Source organism: Argiope bruennichi, chromosome 1 (assembly GCF_947563725.1).
Source record: "Argiope bruennichi chromosome 1, qqArgBrue1.1, whole genome shotgun sequence".
NCBI lineage: Eukaryota > Metazoa > Arthropoda > Arachnida > Araneae > Araneidae > Argiope > Argiope bruennichi.
Genome location: NC_079151.1, coordinates 49052630 through 49069001, shown reverse-complemented (window position 1 = coordinate 49069001; position 16372 = coordinate 49052630). Strand labels below are relative to the sequence as shown.

The following is a 16372-nucleotide window of genomic DNA, read 5'->3' as shown; positions in this document are numbered from 1 at the left end:
ATACATTGCTCACACACGGTTTTAAATAGATTTATTCTATGCTTGTGGCACAAATTTTGAAGAAAAAAATACAGAGATAATTATTATGCATATGAGACGGATAGTGATATTTGTAATCAGAAATCGAGGATTAAGCAAAGGAAAATTCTTAAAGAATGTTAAAACCTCAAAAAAAGGTTGAAAGTCTTTATTAAAAAAACACCATTGGAAGATACCTGAATTATTAATTCTGAATTGGAGAATTTGGAAATATTTTGAAATAATTTATGATTTTAAACTGAAAAACTGAATTTTTATAATAATTTATTATCATTGTTTGTTCTTAATAAATCATATATACGAGTAGTTTAATTGTCTGAAAAAATTCGAATATTATTTTAACAGTAAAATTAGGGTGTAATATTTAAGCTCATTTTGAAAGTTTTAAAAATGGAACCGTATGGACTAAAATTTGAAAAAGTTGGAAAAATTGTGAAAAGTGTTTTTTCCCCCTCCTTTTTCTGGAAGGAATAAGATTTTAATTTCAACAAATAATAATAATAAGATAAAGATCTCATCACCAAGGAGAACACTAATATTCTAAATGGGATTGCTAAGTTTAAAAAGTAAGTCAAAGCAATACATATTTCCCAGGGGCAGAAAAAATATATTTTCTACTTCCTCCACTCATTACAATAGCTCGAAATGCATCATAAATTTGTCAATAATTGGTATTTTTGGATAATAATTTTCACATTTTCTGCTAAATTGTGCTTTTGTAATAACCCCGAAATAAAAGGAAGCTAACCGAATTTTGAAAAACATATTAAATAGGAACTAAATTGTACATAAGTTTGAAAAACTTTATCCTAAATACAAGAAACAGAACTAATGGCATATTAAATGAATTATTTATTTCATTAATTTTTTTGTTTACAGGAGATAAGATTTTAATGTCTTGTTTTATACAGAATTTGTTCCATTTGAATTTAACTTCCAAGTTGGAAGTTTACACTCTACTAAACAGCTGTCTTTCTCAGAATTATCAAAGATACCACGAAATATATTTAAAAGTATCTTTATGGGAAGGTATATACAGGATAGTCAGAAGTTTGTTCAATTGACCAAGAAGAGATTTCAGATTATTTTGAGGTATGAGCTCGGGATTCTGTGAATGGCAATACAGTGGCGTTCACGGTTATGGTTATAGGTACAGAACAAACATTTTTTTTCTCTCTACATTACAAAACTCTACATTTTTTAATGACATCGCCTATATTTCACCGTCTCAACATATTCAGCTCATGTGAAAACCCTGAAGATGGTTGGAATGGTCCCTGTAACAAAAAACAGATGCGTTATGCATCATAAAAAGCTCTGCCAACCCCACCCCTCCAAAAAAAGCACGATATAGTTCTAGGATGTCTCATATCTAGAGTCTACAAGATCAATCTTCAAACTTATCCGGATTTGAAAGAAAAGACTTTATCAAATGTGAGATTGCAAATATCTCTCTTACTATGTTACGCGCGGTTTTATTGTCTACAATCTCCTGTATGCAATGCTAATTGCCGATGATGGGTAAAATGATGAAATAAAAGTTTCCTTTCCTCCGATCTGTGTTGTCATCAATGATTGGTGCCTTGTTCTGTGATATGCAAAGTTCCTCCGTGAGTAGACAATCTTTTTTTTTTTTTTTTCGTGCATGCGTAACACGTCTGTTTTCTGTGATACACGTACCAATTCAAAGTTCTTTAGAGTTTTTGTATGCGCTGAAAATTTTACGACGTGAAAAAGTGGGCGTCGTCATCTGAAAATTTAGGGGTTTCGTACCTATAACCATAACGATGAACGCCACTGTGTGTCATTCACAAAATCCAGAGCTCATACCTCTAAATAACTATTTCTGAAATCTCAAAGAGATAGGTTGATCAATGATGATCTCTGCAAGTCCATATATCTTTAAAGTGGTTTTGTGATGATCCTGTATGCATGTTTTAATTATTTGTACTAGAGCTGCCGTTTTTCAAATGATAATTCAATTTTGAAGCGTTGTTTACAAGTAATAATGATTTAATAGCTATCTACTTGCAGTCTAAATAAAAGAATTTAGTATTTATCAAATAAAAAAATACATTAATTTCTTGAACTGATTTCTGAATTGAAAAGATTTCAATAAAGCAAAGGAATAGTTGAAATCAAATCTAAATGTGCAAGTTTGGATTTCCCTAAAATTTCTTAGATTCTCAAGAATAAAGCTTCCCATTTATAGGATGTTCTATAAATGGAACTCTGAAAGTTAAGCTCCAGCTTTAGCATCATAAAATATTCCATCAGCTTTTTGCAAGAATACTATAAAGAATGACATTTCGCTTTTGCATATTTCCCATGAAATCTTTTATATAGATTCAACTTTCCAAATGTTTAAATGCAAAGACAAGTATTTCTGTTGGTAATGCAATACTTGTAGTGAAAAAAATGGTATTTGTTTGTTTTTAAATCCATATTTTTATTATTAAAATATTAAAATTATATTAATTGCGTACATATCATTCGTTAAATTACTTATGACAACAATTAAATGTAAACAAATCACTATACAAACGTTTCAGACTGCTTGATGGATTTTTTTTCTGCATTTAATTAAACACTTCACTCATTCAAAAAATATTCAAAATATTATTAGAAATGCTCTACATAAGGCTACTCAAAAATGTCTATTCACTAAGAGGAAAGAAGATGAAAAGGAACTAAAAAAAAAAAAAAAACAAGAATGAAAGTTTAATCCAGCTTGAAAATAGGCTTAATTATCGCCAAATGGGTAATCACTGTAATTTATTTATAAGTTCACACTTATAAGCCTCACTCATTGAAAAATCTGCAAAATATTATTAGAAATGCTCCACATAAGGCTACTCAAAAATGTCTATTCACTAAGAGGAAAGAAGATGAAAAGGAACTAAAAAAAACAGGCATGAAAGTTTTATCCAGCTCGAAAATAGGCTTAATTATCGCCAAATGGGTAATCACTGTAATTTATTTATAGAAATTGATGACCTTAATTTACAAAACTATTATTTCATAAAAATGGCTTTGTATTCTCTTAAAATCAAAAACTTTACCTTTTTAATGATACCAACCTCATTTCTGTAGTTTTGAATATTTTTTTTTTAATTTACTTAATTTGTAACAATTTTTAATGTTTTGCAATTCAAACTCATCCATCAAAACAATCTATCACGTTTTTTTGCTAATGATTAAAGTTAAGAATAAAATAATGCTTTTTTAAACATCAATTCCTTCACTTTCGCTTTTATTTCATTATATATACGCTTTTTAATTTTCACTTGTTATAATTTGTTTCGCTTATACAATTAAATTCATGTTTTTTAGTCTTAAAAAATAACTAAAATAATTTTTTTTTAATATGTACACCCCACATTTATATGAAATAGCCTAAAAAGTCATTAATAGTTGCGGACAAGTTGGCAGCCAAAGGCCATAAAATCAGAACATTTTGCACTTTTCCTTATTAGCAAAAAAAAAAAAAACCCATATAACATAATCTTGCCATGATATTTTCAAGATATTGTGTGATATTCAGGATAGCGAACATCAACGTGAAGATATTGGCCAATCATATTTTAATTAAGTTGATTCTGGTTACAGATATGTTGGAGTTAACATCAATTACTTGATTAAGTAATTGTGGGAATTTTGTTATGATAAATTTGCGACGCTGCATGGCTTTCAAAATATTGAACAACGTGAATATATAGAGTAATATCTAATGCTAATAAGGTTGATTTTGTTAATAGCAATTTAAAATTTTGATTATTTTTAAACATTATTTCTTCTTTAGTTCCTATCTCGTGCGTGTGAGAATAGAATGGAAAAGGACCTTAGGAAATATAAAGATTACCAATTTAACGGTCACTCATTCATATATGGTGACTATAACGTCAACTTCGTGATGTTTCGGAGTTACGCGGTGTGACAACGTGGTCCCAAGCCCCTCCGCATCATAATCTGGAATCACTAATACAATTTGTAAGTAAGCACAGAAAGCTCTAATGGCTTGAAAATTGGTACTTTTGTCTATCTATGTAATATGATTGATTTAACAGTAAAAATAATAATATTTTAATTGCTTATGGAGGATAGAGAAATTTAATGAATTTATGTTGCTCGTGTCTTATTATTGAGAATAGGTTTATTAAATTATTTCGCTTATTTATTTTGAAAAAAACTTCGCGTGCGTAGCTCATCGTAGCTATCTAGGGTCGAATCAGGAATAATTTTGAATAAATTTTAATCCTGCAGACTGGCAACGGTGAGACAGATGACGAGAATTTGATGTATAATTTGTCAATTGCAGCCCTAGGCCTTTTCCTAGAAATGAGGAAAGCAGGATCGTTGGCTGGTCTTTGAATCAACTCGGTGAGAATCTGGAGTATTTTTTAAAAGAACTTAAATGATGTTCAAATTAGAAAATTGTAAGGCACATATACAAAACCTGCTTAATATGTTATTTATTCAATCAATATGTTATTTAATGTCTTATTAAAACCTTCTTTGTATTTGCAAATATTGACGTATTCAATTGATGTAATATGGAAGTATAGATATGATTAAGAAAATTAGACTTACACAGAACATTGACCTCAGCATAGTTAGTTGCATTTCCTCTACCGACGGCGTTGGCCAGGGAACAAGAGTACATGCCCCTATCTTCTTTCACGACGTTTCGGACGGTCAGAGTAGGATAACCTTGCATACTGCTCTCGTATTTCCCTGCTGTGGGTACAGCTAGAGACTGATCTTCATGGAACCAATGGACATCAGTTACGTTGAAAGGATTCGCTTCGTAAGTGCAGTAGATGATGGCGCTGTCTGATTCGTTGACGATAACACCTCCTGTAGGTTGCATGACCACTGCTGGTGGATCTGTAGGATAGTAAAAAAAACAACAGTTTTTATTCTGAATGTTAATGAATAGTAAATAATTTATATTTAAGACGAATATGTATGGATACAAAAGATGGTTATTTGGATATATAAAAATATTTATAAGTATAGTTATGTTTACAAGCAAAAATCCAATGATTCATTTGTTTGATTGTTTTATCCATGAATTGTTACAATCTTGCCCCGTGTTCTCCGAATTGAAAATTTAAAATCGTAAAGAAAAGAAATTATATCATATTTCGGCGATATTATGTGATTTTAAACACATAAGTATCTGAACTCTCTGTAACAAACTCATTTTGAACTCATTAGATTTCAGGTACTCTTTTTTTTTTTTTTTTTTTTGTAGGAATAGAATAATTCTTTTAAGGCTTTAATAAGAACATTATCTGTAGCTCTTAGTTTTGTGCATGATTTCCAAAATATAAATTTTTATTATGTAGTTTTCTTTCAGCTAAGATACTGTCAAACTAATAGCACAAAGAAATTATTGCTAATATTAAGGTTTTCCTTTACGAATTGATTCATTGCATTTATAATATTTGTTAGCTATTAGTGGCACAGACTCGAAAGACCGATTTCTCATCTTTTATGAATTTTTTCTTGTTGCATTTTTTAAATATAAGAAGCACCTAATCATTTAATCTTCTAAAAGAATATGAATTTTAATGTGTATATTTCGCATATTTTTATTTATACATTAGTAGTTCATTTTATGTTAATATATGTTTGAAATAATTCTGAGTCCCCCCAAGGAAAGATTCCATTCATTTGCAGAGCATTTTCTTGTTTATTCGAGGTTACTACTTATTCAAATTTTAAAAAAAAATTGTGGAATATTTGGGACTAATTTTTTGAAGTTTATATATGTTTATTATCAATTAGTCATGCATATGATTAGAAGCTATAATCAGAATTTAGACATTTTTCTCCTCTTCTTATATTCGATATATACAAAAAGAAAATACTGAAATCTATATAAAATTCGATCTCAAAATTTTGACAACACTCCTTATTTTCAATTCCCCGAAACTAAAAAAACTTTTATGTCTATCTGTGACTACGATATTTTGAAAAGGGACTGAGTTAGGTGAATGAAGCTTGCTGCCTGGGTTTTACATGATATTTGAAATTTTCTTTAAAAATTTGGAAAAAATGCATCAAAGGATCTACCTCTCTATCTGCCCCGATACATATAAAGAAGATAACACAAAAACGAAAAACAGTTATACAGATTAAATTTAATTTATCGATTTATCATTAAAATTGTAGATGCATATTAAAATTCAGACCAAATCCTTCAAAAGTATTTTTCCATTGCTTTTCTAGTATTCATTTGTGTTTGGGAGTACGTGAAGTGTAGAAATATGTGTTCGTCATACGTTAACGTAAAAACTTATATTTCTTTCATATTTCGGATCCAATAGGTGAAAAGGAAGACAACAAAATACACACTCATCTTCCACCCTTATTAGCACATAGTAGTGGATTAAAGTATTATATACCTCTAGCAGTATACATTATGAGGCTGCTCTGTTAATCAGATGGTCAATTTAGTTTCACATTTCAGCATATTTTAAACATATTAATGATATTTTAGGTTAATATTTTTTTTATTTTAATAACTTTTCTCATATGTATTTTTTTAATTTATCCATTATGATTCCAATTTGCTCGGCATACATATTTGTATGTAGTATTATCGAAGCCAGCGCTAAGTTTTATAAATACTGTAATAACTAAATGAATATAAGGAAATATACAGGAATCTGACTAGTAATGACAAAGTATTAACATTATCCTAGTATTTTGTTATTCAAATAATTTGTATTTTTTAATCCATCTGCTTGTGGTCCCCGGTCAATCTAGTGGCTTTAAACAATTATCTGATCCGCCTAGTCGCCATACACAAAACTTGCCACCCTGCTTATAGCATGAATATCTTATTAGAAATAGCATTTTCGCTTGCAGATTGCAGTACCAACGAGGTTTTGTAACCTCCCTCCGTAAATTACTTCTAACCACTGTCTCAGAAAAATTAAGAGACGCAGAGGAGAAAAAGAAATTTAATAAGAAAATGCTAAATACTCAAAGTTCACAAGAAAGTGAAGAAGGAATAAATTCATCGCATGCAAATTTGAAAGTTTATTAAAATGATTTTAAGTAAAATGAAAATATCTATCCATTTAAATGCATCTACAGAAGTACTCATACCCAGATGGTAGAGAAATATACATTTTTCTTCGACACCAACTTTTGACACAATGGACGAAAAAAAAACACTTAAAGGGTGCAGTAGCCGCCCCTGCAGACACAATCCCAGGGTAGCACATGATCGGAAGGAGAAGTAAAATATTACCTGTACAGCCGATCTTCCGAGTCCGCGATAAAAACCTGTCTTTGCAGCTATAATATATAGGAATCCCCTCAAAATCCATCAAACCCCGAGAAAAGAAGAAAGAAAAAAAGATAATGTGGCTCTCTCCTTCCCTTCCGTCCAATGCGTGACGCACCCATCAGTCACCTTATCAGACCAGGGAAGAAGGTTGACAGCTCCGAGACATCATTGCCCCTTTTCTGGCTGCGCCCCTGCGCGGGGAAATAATGTCTGGAGGGACCGGGGCGGTAAGGGAGAACTTTTTTCACACATTTCCGGAGATATTTCTTATTTATTTCTAACGGCATTTGTCTGTGAGGTGGAAAAAAATTGTACGGAAATAATGCCCTGATGTTTGCTGGGTTGGTTTGATACAAAGTTTTGGCCCTTTACGGCTTAGCAAAGCGTGATGAATGCTAACTTCTGGAAACTGGTGAACAGATGCAATATGTCTTTTTTTTATATATTTTTTTCTTTCATTGCATACCCTCGGAAAGGTGAAATGGTGCAGGGTGGAGTGGAGAGAAAATAGCGTGTTTTGGTAGGTTTGAGTTTCCCATTGTGAAATTACGCTTCTCCACAAAAGGGCGAAACTGTTATTTTCTTTCTTTATTTTATTTAAAAAAAGCAGGTAATGAGAAAAAGAGTGTTTTGATATAACGTAAGAAATTGTTTAGAAACATATTCTAGAAAATGTAAAAATGTTGCTGACTGTGAAACAGCCATTCAAAATCAAATTAGTTTCTCTTTAAAAGGATATTTTACGAGCCAAAATGGTGTAATATTATGTGAGTGTAAGCAGTAAAAAATAATAATAATAATAATAATTTTGACCTATTCAGAAGTATAATGAAACACATTTTCGAGCAAAGATGTCATATATATTTGTGAACTGTGTAATCTTCAACTGCATAGTAAGCTCTGATTTCACTGACACTTTTTCATCGACTTATTTATTAGTTATTGTTAATACTGTTGGTAAAAATGCCACAAATGATGAAAAAAGAATATAAATTTCTAATTAAATTTATTATTTATTATTATCATTGTCAGTAAGAATACTAATAAAGATTAAATAATAATAGAGATTTATAATAAAATTTAAGAAATATTATTATTACTGCCAGTATGCATATTAATAATGATTAAAAATAATATCGATTTATTAGCAACTTATTTACTACCTATAATTAATATTGATAGTTCGAAAATTAACAATTTTTTTAGCAATAATATTGACTTCTTACATAGATTAAGGTAGTATTTCAGTAAAAGGAATTACGACACATTTTCATAGTCCCACACTAAAGAATATTTCATGTAAATAAATGGTCTACATAAGAAAAAAAAATCAACCGAATTTCAAAGTTATTTCTATTATAATAACTTCTTAGTTTTTTAAAAAAGTATTATGCTAAGGAAAAACATTCTTTAACCTATAATCTTCTTAACTTATTAACAGTGTCTCTTTGAAATTTAATTTTGAATGGAAGTTAATTAGTTGTTCAGATGCTTCCTTTAACCAAAGAAATGAGAATTAAAAATACAAAAGTTGCATCATTTGTCGTATATTTGAATAATATGGATAATGCATAAGTATATTAACAACAACAGCATTACTTTCGAATTAAATACCTCGTAGCACATCATTGTTGCAAAAATATTCATTTAGATAATAAAAGATATATCTTTTGACATTTTGACTAAGTGATAACATTTGGTATATTGCTTCCCTGACGAAATTGCTGTTGATCTTTGATTTCAGACAGACAATTTTCTAAGATGGAAAATAGTATGAAATAGAGATCGGATACCATAGAAATAATTGGTTTGTAATAATTAAGACTATTTTCAAACTAGGAGCATTTATTTTCCTCTATTAATCTTCATTGCAAATTCTGAAAGAGTGAAATACTACTGTGTTGAGAACACGTTGTTTTACAGCCACATCTCAATTTATCAAAAGATACCTGTCCAATATCATGCAATTCTGACGTCACATCCGTCAACTCTTCAGAGCCGGGCTATATTCCTTGAATATTTTTAACACGTTCGCTGCCATGACTGATGCCTGTGATACGAACCGCTTTCTAATAAGATGCTTACTTATTCATCCTCTTTTAATTGTAATAGAGAAGAAATTATCTAATTAGATAGTATGTATGAATCACAGGTGACTCACATGCTGAGCAAAGTGTTAAAACAAGAAGATATGAACTAAACATAGGCTTATTCTACTCGCATCAAATTCTACATCGACTGAGAGCTTTTTCTATAATGTGAATGGAACATGGAACTCAACGTGTTAATAAATCTCTTTGATCTAAGCCGCCTACTGCATATTACACTCAATAATAATTATTTAAAAAAATTTTAAAAGAAAAACCAGATAATAGAACACCTTGGAGTGCAAATAATATTGTTTAAGTGAGAATGGTGTAACATCACGACCAATAGCGACAAAGTCGATAATTTATTATGTCGATAATTACATTTTTATCTGCCGGCGTCCTGGCATAGGGGTAGCGCGTCTTCCCCGTGATCTGGGCGTCCCGGGTTCGAGTCCCGGTTTGGGCATGGTTGTTCTTCTGTTGTTCTATGTGTGAATGTGCCCCCCTGTAAAAAGGGGTTGTGCAAGCGAATGAGTGATGCGTGAGTAGCAAAGTCGTACTCTTGGCCCTAGTTGGCGCTGCTATAAAAAATAAGAGACGTCCCCCTCAGGCTTAAATCGCTGTCTTCGTAACAGCGGGCTTGTCAGTGGCAAGTGCCATAAGAAACAAACAAACAAACGCATTTTTATCTTCATAGAATGATTTTTATTCGGGGGGAACAGCGGCTCATTCATTAATCATTATATTGAATATACTGCGACAAACTAAAAAGAAAATGTTGTGATGATGTCGTGTCCGCGTTATCACGGAAAGGGGGTGCAGTAGCTTTTGAGGGTAAACCCGAGGGTAAAACTGAGCACCCGAGGGCAGAAGTATGACTTCTAGCTCATAAGAAGATGAAACTCGCACATCCGCTTGCACAACCCTTTTTACAGGGGGGCACATTCACACACCTCACAGATAGAACACAGATGAAGAACAACCAATCCCAAACCGGGATTTGAACCCGGGATGCCCAGATCACGGGAAAGATGCGCTACCCCTATGCCAGGACGCCGGCAAGGAAATGTTGTGCTAAGCTTTTTAAAAAATACAATATTTCAACGGTGTTATAACCATTGAAAAAAGTTTCGGTCAGAACTGGAATTATATATAATATATAAATTAAAGAATAAAATTCTGTGACTTCAATAATAGGAAAACTCGATCATGTGCCCCCTCCCATCAAATAATTAGATAATGAAACTGTAAAAGATTTGAAAAATAATAAATGTTAAGGATTAAAATTAAAAATTTTGACAGAATATGGTAAGCTGATTTAACACAATTGAACTATAAGAGCCTGATACTTGCTTTCATAATAGCAATTATTTTTGCTCATTTTTAATTTACTTCAGCATCCGAGCAAATTCCATTTCTATGACTTTTTTGAGATTTTTAACATTTACTCCTTTCTCAGAATAAAGCAATTTTAAGTACAAAACTCACTCTGATTAATTACGAAAGAATAAAAAGTCACAATTCTTTCCCTAACAAGAACTTACCCAGATCTGAAAGCATCATGATTTTAAATAAACTTTTAAGAGCCAAAAGTGTTTTCCGAAAATTCAATCCACTTGAAAGGGCAGTTTACCTTTTCATCATCATCACCATACCTTGATTAATTTGCATGAATCGTTAAAGATTCCGATATTTCAAGAAAGCGGAGAGGAGAAGACGACTTTTTTCTCCCCAAAGTTCCAGGTTATCTTGGAACCACTAAACTCCTGGCATAAATTATCGGATCTCAATTAACATCATAAAAGCCAGCTCTCATGATAGGCCGGATTTCTTAAATCGCCGAAATTCTGGATCAAATGCAGCTGTTGTCAATACACGTCAGAGAAGAAGGCGGAGGAAAAAAAAAAGCAGACAACAATGCCGCGTGGTGCCCCTGCATAATATGAATTTTTCGCGTTCTTGTAGACTAAAGCATGAGCATCTGTGAATGAAAGATTTGCGAGAATGTTAAGAAATGCAACATTTTAAAAAAGAACTTGAACGATTATGTTGGAAGGTGAGAATGCAAAAAAGACGATTTTCTTTTTGCATTTTTTTAATTAGATTTCTTAATTGAGTGGCAGGTTAATTTTTATATTGCTATTCAATTATTTATGCCTTTTTTTGTGAGTGGGAAAAAGTCAAAGTTTTTTTATTGATTTGAAGTGCGTCACTTGGTTTCTGTGCAATATAGAATGTATAGGATAATAAGCTTAATGTTAAATTAATAATCTAAGATATTAAAAAAATATAACGGAAGAGTGTTTCATTTAACATTTTCGCATGAAATTTATTACATTTATAAAATAATTACTATTACTCGTATTCAATTTTAACTTCATGCTAGGTGAACAAATTTAAAAGTCGATTTTGTGTGAAAATATTGAATATTTTTTTAACCATGTTTTTGCTTTCTAAACTTTTTTTTTCAAGTAAAATGTTTGAATTATGCTTCCGAGTTTATAATTTAGGAAGTTACATGGATTTTAATTATTGTATAATTTACGATTAAATGTTATTTACAGCTTTAAATTCTATTTTTTTTAATTCAAAATCTTAGTAAAATCTTCTGATGTAAATACTCATAACATATAAACATATATTTTTGTTCAAATTTTGAATAAGAATTTTTCAACGTGTTTTGTAGTGCCTAAAATACGGAATAAATAATCAGTTCATTTGAAAAGATTTTACAGTGCCGGCGTCCTGGCGTAGGGGTAGAGTGTCTTCCCCGTGATCTGGGCGTCCTGGGTTCGAGTTCCGGTTCGCGCATGGTTGTTCTTCATCTGTTCTATCTGTGAGATATGCCCCCCCCCCCATCCTGTAAAAAGGAGCTGTGCAAGCGAATGTAATGCGTGAATAGCTAAGACGTACTCTTGGCTCTAGTTGGCTACTAAAACAAGAGACGCTCCTGTGGCTTAAAATCGCTGACTCCGTCAGCGAACTTGTCCATGGCAAGTGCCATTATAAACAAGAACAAGATTTTACAATTTTTTTTTCAAAGTTACACAATGTAAACAAAAAACAAAAACAGAAATTGAAAATATCATGTTATTTATCAGTATAATCCAAGTATTTAAAGACTGGATAAAAAGGAAATTTCTCTCTCAGTTCAAGAACTTAGTAATAAATTATATAAAGCATTTTGATCAAAAGATTTTATAGTAGAATTTTTTTTTTCATATCTCTTGTTATTAAAAAAAAATGAAAGCACTTTTTCGTTTCAAAAGAAATATTTTGTTTTTTAAATATATTTTCAATAGATTTTTATTCTCTTGTATACGATGTATAGATAAAATATATTGTAATCGTCCAAAAAGTCGAATTCAATATTTTGCCGAATCTTCTCGTTTCAGACTTGCCTGAGTTCCAAAAGTATATTTTTGGTATTATGTTTATCGGTCTGTCTATCTGTCTGTCTGTCTGTATGTGAGCTCGATAATTCAAAAAACACTTTGAGCAAGACGGATAAAAATAGGCACGTGAACTTAAAATGAAATTTATAGACTTCTCATTTAGGAAGTCTGTCTTGCTGTTGGAGTGCAGGTGAATTCGATAACATAAAAGCGTATAAGAGCTCTATAGATGAAATTTGGTACACAAACTAGGCACTTAACGTTAACTTACATGCGTTAAAACTTAACATGCGCTATCACCTTTGAACTTAACTTGTCAAAGAGTTGATTGTCTGATTATTTGCACTTTCGCATTCATACAAATGTAGAGTCTCAAAGCAATGAAATTCAGTATGTGATCCTGTAACTAACTACAACTATAGTTTTGTGCCAAATTTTGACCTCAAGAGATTTGAAAAAAATTGCCAAACTAGATGAAAGAATCGGTAAAAATGCTAGATTCTCGCCAAAGATTTATATTTCGTAATTATTGTTACACAATGTCATGCAAGACATTTGCAGCTAAGGTCAGAATATTGTTCTGGAATGAGAGAAGCCGGATAAGAAAGCGGGGACGAGATAATAATAGTACATGAGACAGTGTAGAGGAGACACTCCCGCTAGTTCCATTAAAAGTAGTAGTAATACTAGTGGCCTGATAATTTAAAAGAAAAAGGCATCTCGAACTATTTAAAGATAATAAAATGTCACAACTTATTATGATTAAATATGGTAGCAGAAGAAGTTAAGCTTATTCAGTATTAATTTTGGGTTTTTAATCTCCGTTAATTGCACACCGTATATTTAAATTGATAAGAGTTGTGAATTAAAAATTAGCGGTAAAATCTCTCAATTATAAAAAAAAAAAAACAATATTTAATATTACTGCGATCTTAAATCATAATCAACAATTTTCTCAAATACAAACCACATATTCAATTAACATTATTTTTCATCGCTAATGATCGCTAAAATTGAAATTTTACAATCAATATTCAATAATTATAATCTTATCTGCCAGAAAAATAAATTCCACATATAAATCCTATTCTTACACCTTTTGGTAGTATCAAACAAGTAAATCAAGAAAATGAATTTCGTTAGAAAATTCCAATTTCTGATCGCATAATATAATTTCAACATAATATTTTACCTCTCGAGTGTTATTCAAAAATTGATTTTTTATTAATTAATAATCCAATTAAATTTTTGAAAACTTTTGAATGCGATATATATTTATTTAAGGAATACTAATTTTTCTTAATTGGTGAGTTTCAAACTGAAACTCCGAACAAAGAAATTGCAAAAATTTCCGTAACGTAGGACAAATATATTTTACAACATTTAAATTTATTAAAACCATTAAACACTACTAGTCTCTTATAAACATTGTAGCCATTAATACTTTAACCACATTGCACTTTTCAAAATATAATTAATGATTTTCATAAAAGAAGTTGTGAATGGAGGAATGAAATTGAACTTACATAATAATATTATATAATTTCTTTGATTTGTAGTCAAAAATTCTTTTTTGAACAAACAAAATTCTAATTAATATTATATTATTAATCATATAATAAAAGATAATTTTTTACTTATTTCTTCATTGATTTCTGACTTCCCTCACATTTCCTTTCAACGATTCTTCGCTTTGTATTATCAGTGATAAAGCCGAACATTTAAAATTAAGGTTTAAAATGATTAGTTTATTGTTTTGTTTTTAAACTCCTTTTTTAACCACATTGTCTTATTTAGATGCCAAATGAGAAAAAAAAGTCATTAAAATTCCTGAGCAATTGCTAAACGATTAGAATAATACCTGAATTTATATCCCACATTGCAAATTTCTCCTTAAGATTGCTTTGATCTACAGAGAAAATTAAAACGGATTCTGCGCGTGCCAGTATCTGCAGTAGTAATACTCCATCCCAATACCGTGCACGAAGCACATCGTTGGCATGCAGTAGTAATACTAGTGGCTTAAACGCAACATATTATGTGGTATTTAATCTACAGATTAGATTTCCGAATGTTTTCTAATACTAATGTTGGCATTTGTTTTAAGAAAATAACCTTTAAGCTGATTATGAGCATAACTATCTTTTATGATAATTTAACGGAAGTGTAATGACACTAAAAATAATAATAATGATAATTATGAATATGTTACACATTATATAACATATTGTATATAAAGTATAAAATATCTTATAAATAAATAGTTAATTATGTTATAAATAAAATATATATAAAGTATACAATATCATTTGTTCAATAACAAATAGCTCATGTTCTTTTAATGAAATATACTCAATTAGAAAATCAAGTGGTTGAATACTTTAAATAGAAAAAGAGTGTTTGAATGTATCCATTCGAATGTATTTATGTGAAAATTCTTTCTAATATCAGGGACAAGAGGAACATTTTTTTTTAAAAAAAATTATGCAGATTTCGTTGTTTCTCACTTACAACCATCGTATATAAATAATAAACATAATATTAGTGATATATAGACGTATATTTAATGCATTGAAGATTCTTGAAAAATGACAAACATATTTTTTGTAATTATTTCTACATTTTCTGTTTGAATAATGACGAACAATGTTATTTGAGCTCTTTAGAATAACCGAATCTCACGAAACACTCTTTAATATTCTTAATTTTAGAATAGTAATAAATCATTAATTTTCATGAATGTTTTATCCTAATGCTTAGCGTGATAGCAATCAATATAATTTCTTTTGAAGAATGTGTTATTTTAGCTTTTAAAAAATGATTGAAAATGCCATCATATTCACAGCCTTCAAAAATTCAATTAGAAAAGTCTGAAATGCAATCGATTTTTCCATTGAGCAGAAAAATTGATGAATTGTCAACAAGGGAAAAGTGGATGGAAAAAAAATCACCAACTCGGGAAGAAAAACCCACCTAGCCCAGAGGGTTTCCCTCGCAGATGGCTTCTCTTGAGGATTTCGGCCCGACTTCTTATATCCTTAGGGCAAGGGGTGGACAACGGCAATATGTGATTAAGCAGAAGACATTGTGATTTATGATGTCTAGGACTTAAGGCTTCCTTCTATTGATAAAGTCCTTTTTATATCCTGCATTTCCTTTCAAAAGATATATGTACATTTCTTCATATGATATACTCAACAGAGAATGGAATAACAACATTATCATTGTTTTGTCATTGTCCTTTGATGGAAAAATAGTAACCAAACTTTAGTAACAGCATTACTACTCAGTAACATTATTTAAGTTGCCAGTACATCACTGATCATTCCTATATCACCATCCTACTTTTATTTTTCCATTAAAAAGTAAATTCATAATGCATTTAAATAAATACAAATATTTCTGCAAGGAACCCAGTGCCAATTTTTAGGCGACAATACAATTAAAAAAATTTACATATCCTCTGTAAGGATTTTACCCTAAAAGGCTCTTTGGCCCCTATAATTTAATATTTCCTTGATTTGATACTTCAAGTAATAATA

At 30.6% G+C, this 16372-nt stretch overlaps 1 protein-coding gene across 2 annotated transcripts in view; it reads right to left on the bottom strand.

The window, feature by feature from the left end:
* LOC129980966 (B-cell receptor CD22-like) overlaps positions 1-16372 on the bottom strand; it is a 679794-nt gene that overhangs the window by 176460 nt on the left and 486962 nt on the right. For both annotated transcript variants that reach the window (XM_056091523.1, XM_056091513.1), the window contains exon 6: positions 4630-4926. In XM_056091523.1, coding sequence (XP_055947498.1) covers positions 4630-4926 — 297 coding nt within the window. The remainder of the gene's footprint in view (positions 1-4629; positions 4927-16372) is intronic.